Source organism: Onychostoma macrolepis, chromosome 03 (genome assembly GCF_012432095.1).
Source record: "Onychostoma macrolepis isolate SWU-2019 chromosome 03, ASM1243209v1, whole genome shotgun sequence".
Lineage (NCBI taxonomy): Eukaryota > Metazoa > Chordata > Actinopteri > Cypriniformes > Cyprinidae > Onychostoma > Onychostoma macrolepis.
Window position 1 is genome coordinate 26,147,845 of NC_081157.1, and position 22,856 is coordinate 26,170,700.

General features: G+C 38.8%; 2 protein-coding genes across 15 annotated transcripts in view; one reads left to right on the forward strand and one right to left on the reverse strand.

Annotated features, from left to right (window-relative positions):
- The first annotated feature begins 204 nt into the window (after positions 1 to 204).
- On the forward strand, positions 205 to 7,644 carry LOC131538081 (RING finger protein 222). The gene has a single exon (XM_058771924.1). The coding sequence runs from the start codon at positions 314 to 316 to the stop codon at positions 905 to 907; it is 594 nt and encodes a 197-aa protein (XP_058627907.1). The 5' UTR covers positions 205 to 313; the 3' UTR covers positions 908 to 7,644.
- Positions 5,016 to 22,856, reverse strand: part of arhgap44a (Rho GTPase activating protein 44a) — a 65,676-nt gene continuing 47,835 nt past the window's right edge. For 2 of the 14 annotated variants that reach the window (XM_058771908.1, XM_058771913.1), the window contains 6 exons: positions 21,917 to 21,934; positions 20,677 to 20,865; positions 17,468 to 17,992; positions 13,317 to 13,462; positions 11,870 to 12,247; positions 7,791 to 8,369 (listed from right to left, as the gene is read on the reverse strand). In XM_058771908.1, coding sequence (XP_058627891.1) covers positions 8,212 to 8,369; positions 11,870 to 12,247; positions 13,317 to 13,462; positions 17,468 to 17,992; positions 20,677 to 20,865; positions 21,917 to 21,934 — 1,414 coding nt within the window. In that variant the 3' untranslated portion in view covers positions 7,791 to 8,211. Of the gene's footprint in view, positions 5,145 to 7,790; positions 12,248 to 13,316; positions 13,463 to 17,467; positions 17,993 to 20,676; positions 20,866 to 21,916; positions 21,935 to 22,856 lie in introns of those variants that run through there. The other 12 variants (XR_009270464.1, XR_009270463.1, XR_009270462.1 and 9 more) reach the window with 12 other exon arrangements.

Genomic DNA, 22,856 nt, shown 5'->3' on the forward strand with positions numbered 1-22,856 from the left:
CATTATTGTTGTTGTTATTATTAATACTTGACACTAATAGGCTACTTGAAAACTGTTACGTAGGCTCATATGTGTAAAAAAATAAAAATAAAATAAAAAAAATAAAACACTAATACATGACACACGCATTGTTTACATTGAACTGGATCTTTCTTCTCTCGAGTTCAGATCTAGTTTTTCAACATTTCTGTCGTGACAGCGGCTGTCGTCACGGTGTCCGCATGTTATCTTACGGGAGTATCAGTCACCTGCGCCAGTGTGCGTGCGTGCGTGCTCCCGCGGGCTGCTGTGGATCCAGGAGGACCGGAGAGATATGGACGAGGAGGCTCAAGACAGCGAGTGTCCGGTGTGTTACGAGAGTCTTTCGGACAGCACCAGGACGCTGAGCTGCGGGCATCACTTCTGCCATGACTGCTTAGTACGAACTCTGCTGAACACCAGCCTGAACGGATCCATTAAACGGGACAATATCATCTGCCCCGTCTGTAGACACCTGACATTCATCACAAAGCTCCACGGATTCACAGTCTCAACGGCTGAAGCCAAAAGGATCGAAAAGACACTGGAAGTACCGCCTCTGCCCTCTCCTGTGTTCCCTGTTGGGTCTCACACTGGAGGTCTTGGCTGTATCTGCAGGTGTCTGAGGAGTATTTCAGCATGCAGACTATGTAGAAGAAGACTCGTCTGTCCTAAAGACGCTTCAGAAGTGTTCATCATCAGTGAGCTGGGTCGACCCATGGCAGAGGGTGATGTTATTGATTTGGGGACAACTTCAGCCATGCAGCAGGACTACAGCAGCAACGGACAGAGGCTTTGCACCATCTCCTGCTGCCTTCTGATCCTAATGATCACTTTCAGCTTACTGGCTCTGGTGGCTGCCACACTTCCTTGGGTTTTGTTGGCTTAAAGTGTCCAGAACTGCTTCTATGCGGTACCTCGTGCAAGATAAATCACTTTAAGACTAGCTGTATGATTATTAAGTCTTACCTTTGTATGTGTTACTGAAAACGAGATGGTTTCACAAGACACAATGAATGTTTTAAGCAGAACAGACGGCTATTGTGAGATCTTTTCCAAGGCTTGTTCTGGCATGTCTTGAGGGGAGGCATATGGAGGTGGTTTCCCTACGAAACAGTTAAATATGTAGTGTTGCTTTTTGTTTTGTTCTGGATCTGAATGCACAAAGCTGCTGATCGTGTAAAAACGATTTGATCTTGAACCTTCCATGCTCATCGAGTTACTGTGAAGAGACTGGGCCATTTAAACGTGAAGAAGAAAAGATGAGCTGGTCGTCTGGTTGTCACTTGATCTTGTAGAAACAACATGGGATTCAGTTACAACTACCATAGACACAGCAAGTTTGAGAATGGAGGACGGGGAAGGGTGTGATGAGGCTTGAGCTTTTCTCTACAGCTTGCATTGCCTGGAAGGAATGAAACACACCCTTGCTTGTCCAGAAATTCTTGTCACACGGGCTAGCAACATTTTTTAGCTAGTTCCATCCCTTAAATGACTAATACCTCACATTCTGCGCAAGTCGACAGTCATTACTTGATTGGAGGGTGTTTCTGTGACGTACCTGTACAGCAATGCTATCTCAATGCACTTCAGAATCGTATGTGTACGTGTTTGTACTAGTTGACCCCGTTGACCCATGTGTCTTCTCCCAGAGGTCAGTTATATTGCTCAGAGGTTGCTCAAGTGATGTTAATGGATTGCTCAGTTTGAAGTATCAATTTGTCCCAAATGTTTTTTCCTAAGTCTTTTGGTGAAATGCACACCAATGTAAATGTGTAGTAATTTCAATGGACCCTTTTCACAGACTGTGATGAAGCGTTTCCATAGTTAAAAGCGTGCAACTATTTTTTTCATTAAAAAAAAAATAAAAAATGCAGCTACATAAAACACTACATTTTGTGTTAAACTACCTTGCCATTAAATTACAGAAAATTAGTTATCGCTGCTGTCGTGAGTGTTTCTAATATAGCTAACAGCTGAGAGAGTGACCGAAAATTGGACAATCTCTTATTATGATAAGTTATTATTATTATTTATTCGTTTGATATTGGAGCAAATGGAAAAGCAAAAAAATAAATAAAATTGTGCTGTCAACCGATTAATCCCGATTAATTGCATCCAAAATAAAAGTTTTTGTTTACATGATATATGTATGTGCACTGTGTTTATTTATTATATATAAATACACAAACATACAGTATACATTTTGAAAATATTTACATGTATATACATTTATATATTTTAAATACTATAAAAATATATATTAATATAATAAACAAAATATTTTTCTTAAATATATACATGCATGTGTTTGTATTTATATATACATAATAAATATTAATTATTCATTTTATTTATTTGTGATTAATCATTTGACAGCACAAAAAAAAAAAAAAAAAAAAAAAAAATACTTGTTTTGTAATTGTAGTTTTGGTTCACCACTATCAAAGTTAACACAACTATAGAATCCCAGAAATGTGAAAAGGGCCCAAAGGAATCTACATGATTGTGAATTTTATGTGAGGGTGAAAATTTTGCAAGGGTTTGAAGTTGATTGTGCCGATTCATAGCATTGACCAGCAGAAATTTCACAGAAATGGCACTAATGTGACCATACATGAAGAGTATAGAGCTATAAAATTAATATGAATTACATAGGATCATCTGGCTTTGGAAGTATTAGATGAAAAAAACAAACAAACTTGAGTTAATAATAAAATATATTGTATACAGTATTCAGTCTTTTGCTTAACAAAAAAATTAATGTGGATAATCTTCCAATAGTCAACATAATTTGAAATGTTTGAGTTTATATTTGGATAATCACCAGACTTCAGTTTCAAACATCTAGCTTTTCACTTTTTTTTTCTCTAAAAACATAAATGATCAATATCCTGTCTCCCCTTACATCATTTCAGGATGTAGACATTGTTATTACAGCAGTTTGAGGTGAACAATACACAAGAAAACAAAAGACCAAAAGTATTACAAATGTAGAGTTTAATATATATCTATGTATTTCTGACATTCTGATAAGGACTGCGGCAGGCTTCACAGTACAGACTGTGTTCTTCCACTGATATGCTAAGCTGAGGAGGGTGATTTACAGGCAGATTTGTACATTAGTTCGGTAAGCGGTGGTGAAGAGGGCTGTACATTGTTGGACAATGTGCACTGAACAACTTATCACCTTTGAATCACCTGATCACACATCCCTGGTTCATCGTTGACTCCCTTTATTATCTGGTAATGTTTTAATGAACACACATGTGATTTTCTAAAGGGAATAATTAAATGCATGCTCTGTCACTCCAAATTGCTGGTTTTCACAGGATGATGTAAATGATTGATATACTAACCTAAATGTTCAAAACAGATGACTGAGACATCTTCAGTTCAGTTCGTCACTGTTATAACTTTGTGGCTAATTTGTATCATTAGTTCTTTTTGAACATATCATTTCATGTTGAAAATGTCAGATAAATTAAGAAATAAATGTATCAGTACAAATTATGTCTTTGTAATAGGTGCATTAGATGACTGTTTTATTTGACAAATCCCATTTTGAAAAGAACATTTGTACTATAATTGCACTATAATCATTTTCTTGAATCAAGCAAGTAATAAGAGAATTTGTTAAATCAAATCTGTTTGACTCATTATTAGGCCTGCATGGAATCTGTGCCTGGGAAAGATATCTTTGCGGATTTCTGCCCTTCCCATGTTGGTTTAACATCAATTTTGACTCGATAATAACAAAATATTTCCCATTTAGATTCTGTACTGATTTCCCATGATTTCAGTGCATCAAAATGCAATGAAAAGCATCACAACAACAGGTCCAGGTCAGGGCATTTCACTCCAAAATCGGAAAAAAAATTTTGTTCAATATTTATGACTATCAATATTTTATTGTAATTTTTTTTTGCATTTTGGCATTACATTAAAAATTACTGTTATACAAATTTTTATTAATTTTTTTAAAAACATACAACACATACTATTATTATGATAGTACAAGCACAATTAAAATATATTACAGAATTTTTTAATCGTATTAATGACATTTGGGAATGATATTGTGCTTAATCATCATGAAAATCATTTGATTGAATAGCTTCTTGTTCTTTAAATAAAACATAATTTCTTGATTTTTTCTTCTGATTTTGGGGTGATACATGACCTGTGCAGATTCTGTGTGGGTCAAATCATCAGTTAAAATGACGTATGTACAATTCATCAGGTTTAAAAAGTTCCATCATGGCTATTACATCCATTCTGTTTCGACCAAATCCTTGAACATACTGGATATAAATGTTAAACATCGTCAACCTGTAAATTGATTATCTTAATTTACAAATCACATATCCCTGTGCCTTTTCAACTTAGAAAAGCATGTGATAACAGATGTAGTACTGAACCGGAATGAGAATGCATGTACATACTGTATAAAATCCTCCCACGTCTTCATTAACAACAACATAAGCATTCATTATGAGCGCTAACAGAGAGAGATGAGCATAAAGAAAATAAACCATGCGTCTATTGCAGCTGCTATAAGGCCTTTACTCTAGTGCACTTCCAAGTAAAGGCGAAATCACATTCAGTCAGCACACTCGAACAGACACCACTGCCTCCTCACAGAACACCGCGGGAAACGGCACAGACAGAACCTCACGTACACACGAAACTCGCCGTTAGCTTCAGGTTATAAATACTGAATGTGAGGGCACTTGCAATTATCATTGTGTAATCACTACAACTATAACTCAGTCACCAATAATCATTAGACTATATTTCATCAAGAACACACACTGAGGCATATCACAGATTTCAGCAAAAAAAGTCCTTTTGTCCCTGACGTACACTAATGCTTATTCAAAGAGAGAAATACAAGCCATGGCTATCCATCGTTGGAAGTAGAGTCCTTCGTATGAGAACGGAGACGGTTCGCTGTGCCCATTCCTTCCACGGGACAGAAGTGAGCTAATGCTTGTTTGACCTTAATACAGTTCTGCGCTTTTTGTACAAGTTCAGACAAGAGAAATTGCAGCATCCAGTAGTCTCGTAGTGTTGTATACCCATGAAGCAAATGTGGTATCTCAGTGTGGCATCAGACTATGTGTCTGGGGAAAAGCAAATGAGACTTTGAAGGATCTTTAGGGCCTGATATCTTTGAGATGACATTTCGAAATGCTCCCTGCCAAGTTAGAAAATCTGTATTTTTCCATTGATTTTATGGCGAGATATGCTATACAGTGGCCCTAAAAAGTATGCAGACACATAGTTCATGTGATGAATGACATCAGTGAGGAAATAACCTCATACATCCACTAAAAGCGATACCAGTTGACTACAAGTAGGCTAATTGGACGAAATCACTAGTTAGTTCTAAGAGAAGATCTAATAGTATTATTTTGCAGATTCCACACATCACAACTTTTTAGGGCCATTGTATTTTCATTGATATAATCTACCAGTTTTTATACAAGAGTAAGACTGAACCGATGTTATACGATTATTGTTATCTGGCGACTTCATATATTTTCTAATAATAGTACTGTAAGTAGCTATACAGTTGATTTATGCTGTTGATTAAGGCTGTTATTGATGAGGTCGGTTTAGGGATAAAATCTCTCTCGGGAGTAACTCTACCTAAACTTCTGCCACGTCTGCATTCATATTTCTACATCTAGTTCATGGCTTACAAAAGTGCAAAAAACTCACTTGCTATGTGAACCTGACAAAAAGTGTTCAGGGACAAAATAATACTTAGAACATTATTTCTATACAAGATAAATATGGCATGTCACATTTATGAATATATAATTCATATTTGCCTTTACATTTGTCCTCTCGTTGACACTTATCTACACATCTTTATATACAGTATTGGTATATACAGAAGGGATAGTGTGGCACTGCGTTTGAAGCACTTTGGAGGGCATATGAGTGCGGAAAGACAACAGAAAATGCAAGGCAGTGCATTGGAACAGAACCAGTAGTTGATCTCAGTGGCTGCCAAAAGTATTATATGAAACATTTGCAGTGACCCATTTTAGCACATGCACTGTTTCTGTTTTGCAGGTAAAGAGTGAAGAATTGAGATTTCCAGGGTTCCCGCACTTTCTGACCAATGAATTTCCATGAACAGATTTCCAGGATAAGGATTTTTAAATATCATTATCATTACATAGAGATCGCAAACTCTCACAAAATAAGAAATACTTCAGAACAGAAAAAAATATATACAGACTATAGAAAATTCCATGATTAGTTAGAGGGATTTTAAAATTTTCCATGACTCTATTAAAATTCCCTGATAGTTTCCATGACTGTGGGAACCCTGGCTTTCCTACCTTGCTTCCGTGTACTGCATTATATTGTACTGGCTCTTTAAGAAAATGCACTTTACTGCAGTAGTGGTCACTGTGTTGCTGTATTATGTGCGATTCAGAAAGTTCTGACGATGTTCTGCCACAGATAAATGCACATATCAATCAAAACGTTACAGCAAATTGATTGACTCCCTGCTAAGCCCCGCCCCCTCAGTTTCTGTTGCTGACTCAGAAAAACTTGACTGAATCCACCGAAGGAATGAATTGGACATTTCAGGCCCTGTCCCAAATGGCACCCTAAACCCTCGCGGCCTTCCTCTGAGTCTGCACTTTGGTGACATAATGCCGCTTTGACAGCATCTGATTGCTCGCGAGCACCCTTCTGAATGCTAAAATGATGAATGGGACACCCAGGGTCTCGTGGACTTAATGGACATGCGCGCACGCGGCGGCCACTGTAAGTCCGTAAGACCGCAAGTGCACATGAAGTGTTCCAGTTTACCATTCTACATGTTCAGGACACATTATTCAATTCACCTCATGCAATTCCCAACTTCTAAGATTTGGAAAAGGAAGGAAAATTTGATCTCTCTTTAGTGGGTATATTTACTTTTATATTTATGAATTTTGGCAGACGCTTTTATCCAAAACAACTTGTATTCAACCCAGCAGGCACAGGACGTCAATATAACATCAGAGAGACGTTGCATTTTGGTTGAGAATGAAAATCGGGCTGACATCAGTATTTGATGCCATTTTGACATTGACTTAACATTGGATTTTGGTTACACATCCTAAAAAAACAAAAAACAAAAAACAAATATCAACATCAGCTGACATCAGTATTGGACATCAAATTAACATTAGACGTTAAATCGACATTGGATTTTGGTCACCTGAAGTTGCAACCGAAATTTAACCAAATATGTGCCTGCTGGGAAGGTACATATTTACATTTTATCAGTTCTTGCTCTCCCTGGGAATCGAATCCAAGACCTTGGCATTGCTAGAGCTGTGCTCTACTGTTTGAGCCATAGGCAACAAGGGTTTAATGTATTCTCTGATAGTTTTAAATGTAATTTTACAAAATTACTGTCCATAGATCTACTTTAGAAATGAGCACTTGTCTGATAATATAATGGGCAGCAACAGTTGCTAAGGCCAGATTGGTCAGTAGCACTTTAAGGCGGGACTTAGCAAAAGGTCAACTGAATTGGATTGCTAAAGCAGTGATTAGTGTAGGTTAGAGAGATTGAGAAAGAAAGAAAGAGGGAGAGAAAGAAAGCGAGAAAGAAAGAAAGAAAGAAAGAAAGAAAGAAAGAAAGAAAGAATAACCTCAGCATTGCAAAATTAGACTTAAACATGCTATATGCCACCAAGTCATCTATAAAGAGCATAGCATGGACCCTGTAGGGAAAACAAAGACGGCCTACTCTCATACCATGAGGGTGCGTCTCAGTTCAAAGCCTCCAGCAAGACAAAGTGTATGAGGTTCCTTTAAAGTCAGCAGACCGCTCCATATGTGCATTGTATTGTAATTGCAGCTCTGATAAGGCAGAAATAAAAACATCCCAATCAAACGAAACCAACAACACGACAACAAAATGAAACAGACAGAATCGTTCAGAGAGAAACAGGAATCAGAACACAAAACTCCAGGTTCCTCCAGTGGCAATTTGAACGAAATCCATTCTGTTGCTTTTTTTATGGCACCTGTTGTGTGGTTGGCGTCTTATCGAGTCTCTCATGTAGTATCCGTGACTGAGGGTTTGGCCATGGTGGGGTTCCAGTTGGGCCTCAGCAGGAGTGGATGGGTTCTGGACGAAGCTGGCATGCTGCTGGGTGGGCTCAGGGGTCATAGCGTGGTGCTTTGGCCCTCCTCCTCGGACACGGACTCCCCCTCCGGAGAGCTGACCGCAGCAAAGGAGCTCCGACATGGGACCACCCTGAACTCGTCCAACAGGCTGTCCAGATTGACGTTGATGGAGGGAATTTCCAAACTGAAGAAATCTGCTATAGGATCATGCAAATGAGAGCGATGGCCACAAAGTGAAGCGACAAGACAAGTTTACAGTACAGAGAGAAACGATGGAAATGGCGATGATGAGGATGTTGAAAACGACACAAGGAGAGAGAGAGCAAAAAGCAAATTCAGTTCCAAGACCACTGTTAGAGGCGAAGTCAGCGAAGGGTGTTGAATGTGTGTTGCAGCAGGAGAGGGGCACATCAGACTGTTTCCTGGCATTCTGCACAGGGATTCTGTTACACTGAGCCATTGGGGAGGAAGATGAAATATCTGTTTCATTTGAAATTAAACCTGTCCTGCCTGAGTGCAAAATCTCAGCTATTCTCATTTAACTACATAAAGCTTTTTGCAGTTTTTCAGAAAGTAACAACAGTTCACCACAATCAGTGCTGGGGGATGTTACTTTAAATAGTAACGCGTTACATGTACGATGCTCCTAAAAAAGTAACTAATTAGATTACATTGTTACCTTTTATGAAAAGTAATGTGATATGTTTGTGTTATTTTGTCCAGGCATCAATTAGCCAAGGCACTCGGTCTTCTAGAATGGTGGTTTCCTGCTTGGCTTGTAGATATTTTTAGGTAATTTTGCTGTGAAAAAGTATTTGTCCCCGACATGATTTGCCCACAACAACAAACATAGCATGAAACCACATTTATGGATGTTTAAATGCCACACAAAGACTGCATAAGTGTTTTTACACAACAATTACAATTTCTGGAAACAATGCACTACACACGTGTCTGTTTGTAACATGCTTGTTACAGATTTTAAGGTGGCTTTAGTATGCTATTTATCCGCAACAAAATTTAACCATGTGAAGACGCTTTACGCAAGTTACTTGTAATTGGAAGTTTCCAATTGTATCAGATAATTAACAGAAAAGTAACATTACTTCAACCTTATGTGCCATTACCATTACTTATGCGCTGTTACCATTACGTGTTTACGTAATGTTTGCCAAACAACACTAAACCTGTTACATGTTTGAAAAAGTACCGCAGCGTAAATGTAAAAAGCAACATGTTACTTTACTTGATACTTGACAAGAAATATGCACACATAACGTTATGTTACTTGTAACACGTTACCCCCAACACTGACCACAATGAACAAAATACTCCACACATAGACAACAAGATGGTGCAAATTGAACATGTGGTAACATTAAGAACCTTGTCAGTGGACTATGTGGATTGGTGGACTGTATCTGATTGTGATGACCTCCCCTGTGTCAGAATGAGATGGACGCGAGATGATGTAGTCACGACTGTGGGGGCGGAGATTTGTACTGTCGTCCTGCGATGGACTCGACTCAAAGAGAGTTTGGTTGGGGTTTACCTGGGCCCACCTATGTGGTGGTGGAGATATCGGGAGGGGTAATGGATCACGATGTGAGGTCAGGGCCGGAGGCGTTGAGATGGACTTCATAAGCGACGACGTTGGCAAATGTGTGATGTTGCTCGGAAAAGTAAGGCCGTAAGCCATGCATAGACCAGTCTCACACCATGCACAGACTACACTGACAGAATGAAGAAGCCAAGGACAGCCCCGCGACTGGGAGAGAATGACAGAGCCGGAGAAGGAAGTGTTACGGTATGAGACAGAGAGCAAGGCTGCGGTAGAGGCCCCAGATTCAGCCACAGCACCAGGCCAGACGGTGTGAGATGAGGCTATGGCACGGGCACAGCAGGTTCTGGCTTACCCTAAATGTCCCCCTCACACTCAGCCCACACTCAGTCCCTGGCCTCACACAGCTGCAAGGTGCACAACGATGACAGGGGATAAAAGAGTCATACATCAATCAGTGCTCAGGAGAATGGCTGACAGACACGCCTCACATGAGAGAACATACAATCAGTGCCATACAGCGGGCCACTAGAATGATACAAAGACCACAAAACCTTACTTTAGAGAAACAGTCTCACACTAAAGCTGAGAAAATAACTATAGGGCTTATACTGAACTTCAAAGATGAAGTGTGTAATTCTTTGCATGTTAAAATGCTTCATTCTTGATCAGCCTCATGTAGCCAGACTGGTCAACATAGCAGTTTGTAACGTGACCAACCGAAGTTCAATTTGTTCGTATTTTGTTGTTTAGAGGCAACTTTATGAGAAAACTTGGTGGTAGATGTGACTGCACCTTCAGTCCTGAAAGTTGAATGTAAAGTTAGCGAATCAATTGGATTTGGTGATTTTTAGCAATTTTTTTCTTTCAATCTTTCACCCTCATGTGTAATTCCTGAAATGTGAGTAAACATGTACTCCTGAAAGTTGAAAGCAAAGCTACCCATAAATTTGAAGTTGACGATCTTCAGCAACTGCTTGCCCATTTTTTTTCCATGTGACCAATTTAAACCCTTTGCGAAATCTGCATCTGGATATCTCTCGCCTGGATATTCCTGACCACATGGATTCCTGTTGAAACGGCTGGACCCGTGAAAATTCGCTGAACAATGGTAAATGTGACTGCACCTGTACCCCTAAAAGTTGAAAGTAAATCTAATCAGTTGATTTTCAGCAAGTTCTTGCCAATTTTTTCCATGCAACCAATTTGTGTTCTCTATGAAATTTGTGCTTTCACCCTCATGTGTGATTCCTGATCATTTAGATTCTTATTGAAATGACTGAATTTCACCACTGAAAATTAGCTAAACCATGGTAAATATGACCGCACCTTCAATCCCTGAAAGTTGAATGTAAAGCTAGCCAATCTAATTGGAGTCGAAGATTTTCAGCAAGTACTTGCCAATTTTTACTCTTTTTTTAAAACCCTAAAGCAGGGGTGTCAAACTCAGTTCCTGGAGGGTCGGAGCACTGCAGAGTTTAGATGCAACCCTAATTAAACACACCTGATCCAGCTAATTAAGTCATTCAGGCTTATTTGAAAATAAGATGGTTTGTGTGTTGGAGCAGGGTTGGATCAAAACTCTGCAGGGCTGCGGACCTCCAGGAACTGAGTTTGGCACCCCTGCCCTAAAGAATGTAAACTCAGTGGCGCTTTTAAAACACTGCTTACTTTGTTTGAGCGGTCCGACACGTCCAACAACTTCTGGATCAAGTAATGGTATGAAATTGGTGCAAGACTACCTGTTTGTGGTGGAGCAGAGTCGTCGGTGGAAACTTTGTATAGAAAGTCAATATTTTTACAATTCCATTGGTGGTGCAAGAATTACACACTTCACTTTGTAGTAAAATATATACAGTATGTCCCTGGGCTTAAAGTGAATTCCCTCGGTTTCCATTTTTTCTTAAAATCGTAGAGCTAAAATATAATCCTTGGGATTCAAAAAATAATTATCATACTATACATCTCAAAGGCAACTGAATCTATGGGCACTCCATATTTAAGTCAAATGTCTTCACATTTCATAAGGGGATCTGGCTCCTTAAAGTCCATCGCCTGCGTAGGACGGAGAGACAGACAGTTTGAGAGAGGGACGCTGGACTCCCACTTGTGATGTTGCCACTGAGGCATGTTTACCTGTGGACATGCTCTCCCCGGGGGACAATCCGTCAAGTAGACCCTGCTCCAGGGGCTGGGGGACCGTAGAGGGGACGGTGGGTGGCTGGGGAGGGGGTAGACTGGGTCTCTGCCTGGGCTTTGGGGTAGGTCGGGACTTTGTGAGCGTACCAGTCAGAGAGGGTGGCGAGGACAACGTATGGGGTCCCCCTAATGGGGTCTGGCCAGGGGAAGAGGTGGGCGCGTGTCCAGTGGGACAGCCCAAACCATATGGGGAGGGGGTACTTGGGGGAGTGGGGGACAGGCTAACCGGAGACGGCTGACCTGTGGATTGGTCTGACATCCCCCCCGACTGGCCGTAGGGAACCTTGGGCGGCACAGGGGCCAGTTTCTTAGAGGCTGTAAGGAGAGAGAGAGATAAGACAAAATCAAATATGCATTCAAGTAACCTTTACTCTACAATCCTGTTTACAACTGGTATTAACATTTGTTTTGGGTGATCAGATCACAGATTCAAAGTGCTTCAAGGTGAAAACTGGGTGCAATGCATCTTGGGAATTTCTTTACATTTAATGATTCCGAAGTAAAAATAAATGTAATAATATTTTCCTTACACCTTACAAAATCTGTAACAAGCATGTGAGTATACACATCTTAATCATTTTTTTAAATATACCCTTCAAAAATAAGAAGTATTTTTAACTTTATGAATATCATTAAGCTTTGGGGGAGTTGCATCAAATGACATTTTACAACCTGAACATTGCAATAAATAAATAAATAAACAAAATTAAAAAAATTCTTCAATGTGACTTTAGATATTAAGTATTATTTTCTGAAAAATATATGAAAGGTAACTGAGCTTATGCATAAAACAAGAAAAAAATATCTGTCACCGGGTTAAGAAAAAATAAACTTGTTTTCTCTTTGAATTAAGTTTTTCTTAACCCATTGACAGGTATTTATTATTGTTTTATGCATGAATTTACTTAATGTTGATACATATTTCAGAAATCAAGACTTAATATCTTAAATCATTTTCCTTAATGTAAACAATTAATGAAATAGTTTTGTTAAAATATTCTTGTTCTAAGAAATACGATCTTTCCAAACTAATTAGGTTTTCTTTTCAAGAACTGCATTATTTTAATCTTTAATTTGAGTTTTTAATTTTTCCTTATAATATCAAGACTTTTTTTTTTTAAATTTATGGATATCTAATGAATTTTAATTCAGAAATTAAAAAATGTGTAATAAAATCCACCTATAATCTCATGCACAAGACTTCACAGTACAATAAAGAACAAATACTGATAGTAAGTGATGTATGTCGTCACAAAATCACCTTGACAGAATGAGAAACGTGTTATTACCAGATGCATACAGTGATCTGATCACCCAATTATACCAGATTTAAAGAGGGTTTTATCTGTAGATTGAATTAAAGAGGAATCCCAGTGGGACGAACCTTTGTGTAAGGTGTGGGGGCTGTGCTCGGCAGAGTGGGGAGACTGGCTGTTGCTCTGCTGACCGCTGACAGGGGGCACTGTTGCTCCTGACGCCTGCACAGCCTTGTGGCCAATCACAGGAGAAAGCTCCTTGCTCTTCAAAGTGCTGGAGAGAGAGACACATATGACTGCCTGCCATCAATCTGCACCCACTGTATCATTAATGACTAACAGCGTGCAAGGACCCCTCACGTCCCCCATCATCAAAACTAAAAACATAAGTGCTAAATAACACTCTGCTGGTTTTAATCATGTCTGAATGCACCTTGACATAACTGACATGGGAATAGAACCCATGACCATTGTGTTGCTGGCGTCATGCTTTACCAAATGAACTACAAGAAGGTAAACAAAATGGTGACAAAATAGATGTTACATTTTCGTTGTTGCTTGAACATCCACAACTAGAATCTGCTTTCATGTGGGTGTGATGTGATTTTTTTCAAAGACATGTGAAGGTGGATTTACACCGAATGTTTCTCATACACGTCAGCAGGAGGGGGATTGAGTGTCCTTGCCCAGCAAACACACACACACACACACACACACACACAAACAGCATGTATCTTTAATATAACTGAGCATGTGGAGCTTGTTTTTCACTCTGACAGCTCTATTCGGGCGCCTCTCTGCTAAACTCTGGGGAAGATAAATCTATGTGCACACATGGACACATGAGTCCTCCACATCTATATCCGTGCAGACATGCAGAGAATGATGCTGCAATATCTGCATCTATGTGACTACATTTGGAATGAATCCGCCACATCTATGACTCAATCTCTGCAGTTCCCTGCGACATTTGAATGAAGGCTCGTGAGGGTAGATGGGGAGGGGAACCTGTGCCATTGCAATACACAGTCAACACCATTGGTAAAATGGCTAATATTGGCTCTACTGATGCTAAGCTCTCTAATAAAGATCTTGGATAGATCTTTATTGCATTGATGGTGTCAAGCGATGGGAACTCATGTAATACCACTGACATTCCTGCCACCTTTCAAACAACCCGGGAGATTGATGGTCCAAAAAAAGAGCATTCGTATACACAATTCCCACCTCAATTAAATTTATGGCCTACATTGCTGTGAAACGTCTGAATTCTAATTTGATTTTGGTAATTGTTTCAGCCTTATGACGATTTACCAGTGCATTTGGCTTTCGAGTTCTCAAATTCAGATGGTTATTAAGTAGGGAACCCTTTAATCTTGGTGAAATGATTACATTTTATGTGGCCCTGCTGCTTTTCAAAATCTAGTGAGCTGCCTTGTTGTCCTTCTTGTCAGCAGCTCCCGAATTGTAACTGAAATGAATATCATAAACGAGCACCAGCTCTGTAAACCAATGAAATTATAGTTTGTGCTTTTTAGTCGAAAGTTTTGGAGAACTATGGTAAATGTGACCATACCTTCAGCCTTGTCTATGTTGGTGTACTCCTTAAAGGTTAGCAAAACAAACTTTGAGTAGATATACATTTAAAATGTAGTTTTTGTCTTCAGGGAAAATGAAGTGAGAGACTAAATATAGTGACCTGCACTATCCAAATGTTTGTCCAATTAACTGCTCTCTAGAACAAGAATGTATTTCCTTTTAAAACCAACTATTTCTGAATAGCAAGAGGGAGCTTATCATGGTTCACAGCTAAAGCCCAAAGTATAATATGATGCAAATCCTTAGCGTATGCACAATGGCAAATGCGAAGCCTTTCGAAGTAAACTCCATTTGTTACTGTGCACAAACACATGCACACTAGAATGTTTTGCACAGAAACTAAAGTATACATTGGGCTTTAGATGAAGATAGAAAAGCTAAAGCATTTTGGCTACTAACAAGAAGTCCCAATATGCCCCATGCCAACTTCCTGGTTTAAACACTTGCAAATTTTTCATGGGGTTTTAAACAATCCCTTACGTAAATTAACCATAGGTTTATTATGGTAAAATTGTAGTAACCATGTTTTTTTGACGTATTATTGATTACCATTTGTATAACCACAGTTTTACTACAAATACCATGATTAAACTATGATAGTGTAGCAAAACCATGGTTAATTTGTGGTTACCATGATTTAAAGGGTTACTCCACCCCAAAATGAAAATGTTTGTCATTAATCACTTACCCCCATGTCGTTCCAAACCTGTAAAAGCTTTGTTCGTCTTCAGAACACAATTTAAGATATTTTTGTTACATTCTGACTGCTCTCTGACCCTCCCATAGACAGCAAAGTGATTAACACAATCAACATTCAGAAATGTAAGGAGATCTGCGCCATGCGGATATGCTGTTTATATTGTTTATGTTTTGATTTGAATGAAAACAACGTCTCCGCATTGTGTAGCTGACACAGAAGAGCATACACCGTTTGTGTTCAGCGGACACTCTCCAAAATGGCGCTATAGGGTGACGCGTAGGAGACGAATTGTTGAATAAAGTCATTATTTTTGTTTTCTTTGCGTACAAAAAGTATTCTCGTAGCTTCATAATATTACGGTTGAACCCCTGATGTCACACGGATTATTTTACCGATCTCCTTGCTACGTTTTTGGATATTGATTGTTTTAATCACATTGTTGTCTATGGGAGGGTCAGAGAGCTGTCAGAAGGCAACAAAAATATCTTAATTTGTGTTCCGAAGATGAAAGAAGCTTTTACGGGTTTGGAGCGATGTGGGGGTGACTGATTAATGACAAACATTTTCATTTTGGGGTGGAGTAACCCTTTAACTATTGAAACCATGTTTTTTAAAATTTATTTAAAAACATTTTTGTAGTAAAACCTTAGTTAAGTTTCATAAGGGATCACTGACATCCATTGCCACAAACACTCCTCAGGTACAGTGCACAAGAGACTCAACATTCACAGTTCTTCTAATAGAGTGCTGCATGGATAACACATTTTTGCAGGTCAAAACACAGTTCCTATATAGGTTAGTGTATGTTTAAGCTTTTTTACTTCTGAGGATAGTATTTAGGCTTTAAAACTCCTTAGTGAAGATCATCCTGTAAGAATCATAAGAATCTTTTGTTGATCACAGAGCTAATTTTCTGCAATAAACCAAAAGCCAGTGGAAAAACCCTATTGGGGTTTTGTCGAGGGAACCAGGGTGATGCTAACTTACAAGTTGGCCTACAAAAATAAGTCATCACTGCAGCGCTCTACATTGTCAGAATGGATGCATTTTAATTAGATGGAATTTCTAAGAAATTAGTAAATGTAAAGTGGCAATCAGATTATATATATCATTGCAATTGATTTTGGGAAGTCCTTAAATTTCTTTTCTCAAAGCTAGCTCATAAGGCCAGAATAAATCCGATTCCTACTGTTTGGAGGGGTCTTTGTGTTGGGAGAGTGCCTATGATGACTAAAATAGATGCCTATTGGGCAGCTCATTAGGTTTTGGAACAGAGCTGATGTTAATATTCATGCACATCAAACACAACTCTTGACTCAATGTCACAATCAATACATTCATAAGCATAATACATTCATGTCACCATATGCAGCTCCATCAATGTATTTATTTCTACCAGGGTTAAAACTAAAACTGAAACTAAAACCATTAAAAAAAAAAAAAAAAATCATTCATTGAAACAAAATTAATGTTAACTGAAATAAAACATTAAAAAAAAAATGTTTTTTTTTTTTCAGCAAGCTGCCAAAGCAACATTTTAATTCAGTTTAACTTGATGTACTAAAAGAGCTATAAGTGAAATAAAAATACATACACATATTAACTAAAAACACAAGAAAATTACTAAAATTATAACTAAAATTTAAATAAAAGCAGAAAATAAGAACTGATTCAAAATATTAATAAAAGCTATCAATGACAGCACTGATTTCAGGTGAAGGATCCACTTTCACTAAACGCCAGTAACATCCTCAGTTGCTAGGCAATCTCAGGCTTCCCCGGACAATGAGAATGTTACGGAATCTGCGTGATGGGATTGAAAAAGCAATAACATTACAAAGCAAGTTCCAAAAACAAGATGGAAAAGTGGGAGCCAGTATGGAGTGATCTGAGGTGAGCGCTCAGACAGTGTGGGGAGCCCTGATGGCCGTCACAGTGTGTTTTGCGAAGGCGGGGTGGCCGCAGGCAGGTGGTATTTACCTAGTCAGCCTGGGGGGTCCTCTCTCGCGGGCACATGGACAGGCGGCCCACGGCGGGGGGGCGGAGGAGGGGAGGCTAGGGGGGTTTCCGAGGGACACGTCGTGGCGGGTCAGCACGAGAGGGGTTTTAATGTAGAGGGGTGAGGCACTGACGTCAGGCGGAGCGGCATGCGGCGCGTCACACACGGGGCCGTGTTTGGGAAAGTGCAGGCAGCTAGGCTTGGGGTTGGAGTTGATATCGAGTGAGGAGGAGGAGGAAGAGGAAGAAGAGGATGGGGGTTGTTGGGGCAGGGGAAGGGGAAGGGGTGGGCCGAAGCCTGCCCAGCGCAGGGGCGGAGGCGGGGAGCCAGGAGGCTGGGACTCAGGACCGGGGGCGACTGGCCGAGCGCAGGGAGGGGGCTTGGGGTAGAAGAGGTGAGGGCCGGGATGGGAGGACGAGGAAGGGTACGGAGGGGGTGGACGCTCCTCCGCGTGGGACGAATAGACATGTGAGGAATCCGGCCGATTGGGCGACACGTCGTCTGAGCTGCAGATATTGAAAACAATAAAGAGCAAACACAGGAGAGAGAGCTCTGGTCAACTGCACACGCATGACAGCGCAACAGGAAAGTGGATGTTTAGCTCCAGCTGTGGCTCGCTAGCGTTATACAATGTTGATAATACTCTCAGGATCCTTTGGTCTGCATGTGTGTCTCAAGCTGGTATGAGCATTTAGCCAGTTTAGCACGCGGCAATGAGCGACAGGTTTAGCAAACAGCAAGCTTAGCAACGAAAAACAGGCGCCATCTGACTCCACTGGGAGGAAAAGCACAGCGATGCATTGAAATTAAAAAAGAAAACAGAAAATTACACTGAAAATGACCTTGTGTCTGCGCACTGCACCAAGGCAAGAAAAAAAATCTCTTCGAACGACCAAACGTCAGAGAGTCTGGTGAATAGCGCTGCAAGGTCTCTAAATACGGTGAAAACCCAGAGCAGTTAAACACAGACACAAAAACCCTTTCATGGCCTGAAAGAGTGTCAGAGGGGGGGAGGTAAGCCAGTCAAATCATCAGCCATGACTGAACCATGGCGTGACCTTCACTTCATTAATGTATGTTTTGCATATGGGCTTATGGGTTGATTATTAGTGAAATTGAATGAATAGGAAGCCACAGCAAGAATGTCTTACATTCATGAGACCAATCCTACCAAACTGTGACGGTTTAACCATAAATGATCACGTAGGCCTGTACACACTGCAAAATTGACAACTGCGTTCAAATCCAGAAGTGAATCCTCTAAATTATAGTTTTGGGTGTGAACAGAATACAGGAGTCACTCCTGAAATGGCAAATTGGAAACATGCCAAAAGAAACATACTGTACTGTGTTTCAGCAAAGTTTCAGGAGTTTAGGACACACGTTTATTCAATAACTGTTTTATTTCCTATTTGCGTTTATGTATATGCTTTATTTTTTAAAGATTAAAGGTCCTTGCACACTTATTCCAAAATGTTTGTTTGTGTTTTTCGCATTCGTCATCCTGAAAATTCATCACGCACAGAAACCTTGCACACTGAGTCTGAAATTTTCATATGCGTTTTTTTGTTTTTGTTTTTTCAAAATGCTTGCAACGGATGCAAAAACGCAGAAAATTGAACCTGATCCAACTGTCCTGAGGCAGTGTGTAAAACAAAATTCGCAAAACAATACAAAATGGAGCCTTCAAGCAGTGGGGATGATTTTGTTGTCCTCTCGCTTCTTAAAAAGAGAGAAAAAGAGAAGAAATATTGGGTCCAATCCTGAGATAGCGTAGAGAGGAAGGAGAGTTCCACTTCCTTATCAAGGAGCTGTGGTATTATCCCTAGCGATTCAAAGTTTACTTCAGGATGTCAGTGGCTCAGTTTGATGCTTTGCTAGCGATACTGGAGCCACAAGTTAAAAAGACCACCAATTTCCGTGAACTTGGTGTTCGCTTGTACGGTGGCTCTGAATTGTCAAAACACCTCTCAAAATACTTGCTGTGCATGCAAAAACTGCAGAAAATCGAACCCGATCTGAATTTTTTTGAGACAATGTGAGGTCGTATTTATTTTTTAACATGTGAAAATTTCTGACTCAGTGTGCAAGAACCTTAACTGTCTTTTTTTTTGGGGGTTCCAAGGCATTGTTAGATGCCAGTGTTTCCTGTCGTAGCTATGCAAAGATTTGATGTTAAAACAGTATCACAGCTACTAAACTATTTCTTGTTATGATGTAAATCTGCATTTAACCAGGCCATGTTTTAAAATGATTAATAATTCAAGTGATGAAGGATTTTTAAAATCTGACAGTAATCAGTGTTGAGTCCTACTGTAAGGTTAACCCTGCCTGCTTTAAATATTTGAAAATGATTAATAGTTGAAAACATATTATTATAGAAATTCAGAGAGGTAATCAAAAAGTAATCAAATGTAATCAGTTACACTGCTTAAAGTAATTGAAATAGTTACACTACTAACAGGGTAATCTGTAATCTATTACATTTCCAAAGTAATCTTCACAACACTGCTAATATGCTGCTCATTTCTTATACCAATCAATGTTGAAACAGCAGTGCCGCTTAATATTTTTGCGGCAACTATATCACTTTTCTTTGTTTTCAGGATTCTTTGATCAAAGTTCAAAAGAACAGAAATTAAAAAGTCTTACTGACCCCAAGCATTCAAATGGTGATGTACCTCTTTCCCTGAGATCTTCTTGCCTCGCATCAGAAGAAGAGAGAATCTCATGGGCTTTTTATTACATTACAAGAACTAGTTATTGAGTTTGGTATTGTTTAATGTATATGCGGTTAATCTGAATGCAGATGTCAAACAACTGAAGTCTGTGTGTACAACAGAGGATGAAGAACTCAAAAGAGGACTGGCAATCGTATTTAGCTGCAGTGTGTACACGGCCATACTGTCTGCACTACTGTATGTAAAAAAAGAAAACAAGAATTCTATTTATAGATAAAGACAAAAAATAAAACATTAGGTAAAACAAGGAAAGCATGAAAGAGCAGAGGAAAGGATGTCATTAATACACAAATGCAGGGAAAGCAAGAGAGTCAATTGCTTAATGGAAAACAATGAGGTCACAAGTTAGTTGATGCAACAAGTTCTACTATGAAATGCATATACAATGCATTGAAATGACAATGGAAAACATGTAGAGGATAATGGGAATCGTGTGTTTTTTTTTTTACCTGCCCCTGTCTCCAGGAGGGGGAGTGGGGATTGGAGATGTGGCCAGCTCACCGGGCTGCTCAGTGATCAGGGTGTCCGCAGGAGAGCCGGGCGGTTGTGCGCTGGGAGGCGTGGATGAGGATTTGCGGGCCAGTGTAGAGGAACTTTTGCCCTTCACCCATGATGTGTCCATGACTCTGACACCCACACTGCCCACATAAATACCCACAAACCATCAATCACAACCACTGCAGAAAACACAACGTCTAGATGTACTTTACAGAAACGTTAACCCTTTGATGCAATATGCCAACTAGCCACATTATCTTTAACCATTACCCATAATTCTATATGACTGTTCTCTACATCTCAAGTGTGCTTTTTATTTATGATGTAATATTACAATTTCAAAAAGGCTGGCAAAAGTGTTGAAGGTCATTTAAAAGAGAGGCCAGATGTGTAGTTCTATAAATTAGGATTATATTATTATAATTTTTTTTCTTATAAAAATAAAATGTTTTTGTCATTTAATAATCCATGTGTCAGAGGGTTAAAAAACACTTTATAGTAGCTTGCATAATTACAATCAACATTAATTACTGTAATTGTTACAAGATATAATTAGAGAATAGAATACGATTTTGATTCAAATTTTGAATAATACACATTACTGTTCAAAGGTTTAGGGTTGGTAAGTTTTTATGAAGGAAGACTCTTATGTTCACCAAGACTACATTATTTGATCAAAATTAAATTACAAACAGTAATTTTGTGAAATATTACTAGAATTTAAAATAACTGTTTTCTATTTTAATGTTTTCAGCATCATTACTCCAGTCTTCAGTGTCACATGATCTTTCAGAAATCATTCTAATATGCTGATTTGCAGCTCAAGAAACAGTTCTTACTACTATCAATGTTGAAAAGAGTCAAGCTGCTTAATATCTCTGTAATATATTTTTGTAATATTAAAATATATAATAGTTTTGTAATATTACAGTATTTATTCAAAAATAGAAATCTTTTGTAAAATTATAAATGTTTTTTAATGCCACTTTTGATCTATTTAATGTATTCTTGCTTAATAAATCAAATAAATAACCTGACCACAACCTGAAAAAAAAAGATTTGTTTTTAGATTTGAACATACATGCATGACCGTCTTGTTAAGCAATACAGAAATGAAATGATTGTTAATTAAGTTATTAAAAAGTGTTACCAAAAACAAAGCCACAGTATAACAGAAAAGGTGAACGGTACCTTTGAATTTTCCTAATGCTGCATTAAGTGTGGATAAAATAATGAGTTTAGAGAAAACACAGTGAGTTCACATTTAACAGTAATGTCTGTAGAGTAAGCAAAAGCAAACGACATGGGGACAGGGGAGTACAGCTAAATGAGAACTGTGTAGCGTGCAGTGGGGGACATATGTAGTTTGACAGTGTTTGGAGGATCAGGGCTGTCCAGAGGTGAGAACATGTCAGCCTAAATGAGCAGCTGGCACTTTTGCCTGCTGCGACACCATTAAGCCTCATTTACTCTAATTGCTTTTACCCCGAGAGCTGTGGACATAAACAATCAGACATTAGCCTCCCCTTTACCAAAAACACATCAGTCCTAAAATACAGTGGATCAGAGTCTCTAATTGTTATGTAATCTGTAAAACTTTGAAATGACAGCAGACATCAGGAGCATTTTAACATCAGGAAATGTGAGGGAAACACAAAAATGTTTAGTTGTCATGGAAATATTCATATATAAGATTAAATATGAATGCTTAAAAGCTAAAGCTTCAAGAAAAAAGTTAGTAGCTCCAGAAAAAGTCATAAAAACTTAAGTTAGAAAATGCATAATTTTGTAAAAGATGCATGTTTTCGCCATGGGATAAATAAATTTAAAAGGTGAAAAAAATCTGAATTGTGAGAAAGCAATTAAGAATGCAATTTGCAATTGCGAATTTACATCTCAACTCTAAATTTATATCTCACACTTCTAATGTTTTATCTCTGAATTCTAACTTTACATCTTGCAATTGTGGTTTTTGTTTACGCCACAGAATTTAAAAAAAAGGGCAATTGAGACTTTTAAATATCAACAATTCAGGCTTTTTTCTAATAATTGTGAGTTTATATCTCACAATTCTGACTTTTTTTTTCTTTTTTTGCAAAAATTCTAATCTCATGGTTCTGACTTCTTTCCT

What these genes read in the sequence shown, in the direction of transcription:
- LOC131538081 (XM_058771924.1), top strand. Translation starts at nt 314, where the DNA reads ATGGACGAGGAGGCTCAAGACAGCGAGTGTCCGGTGTGTTACGAGAGT.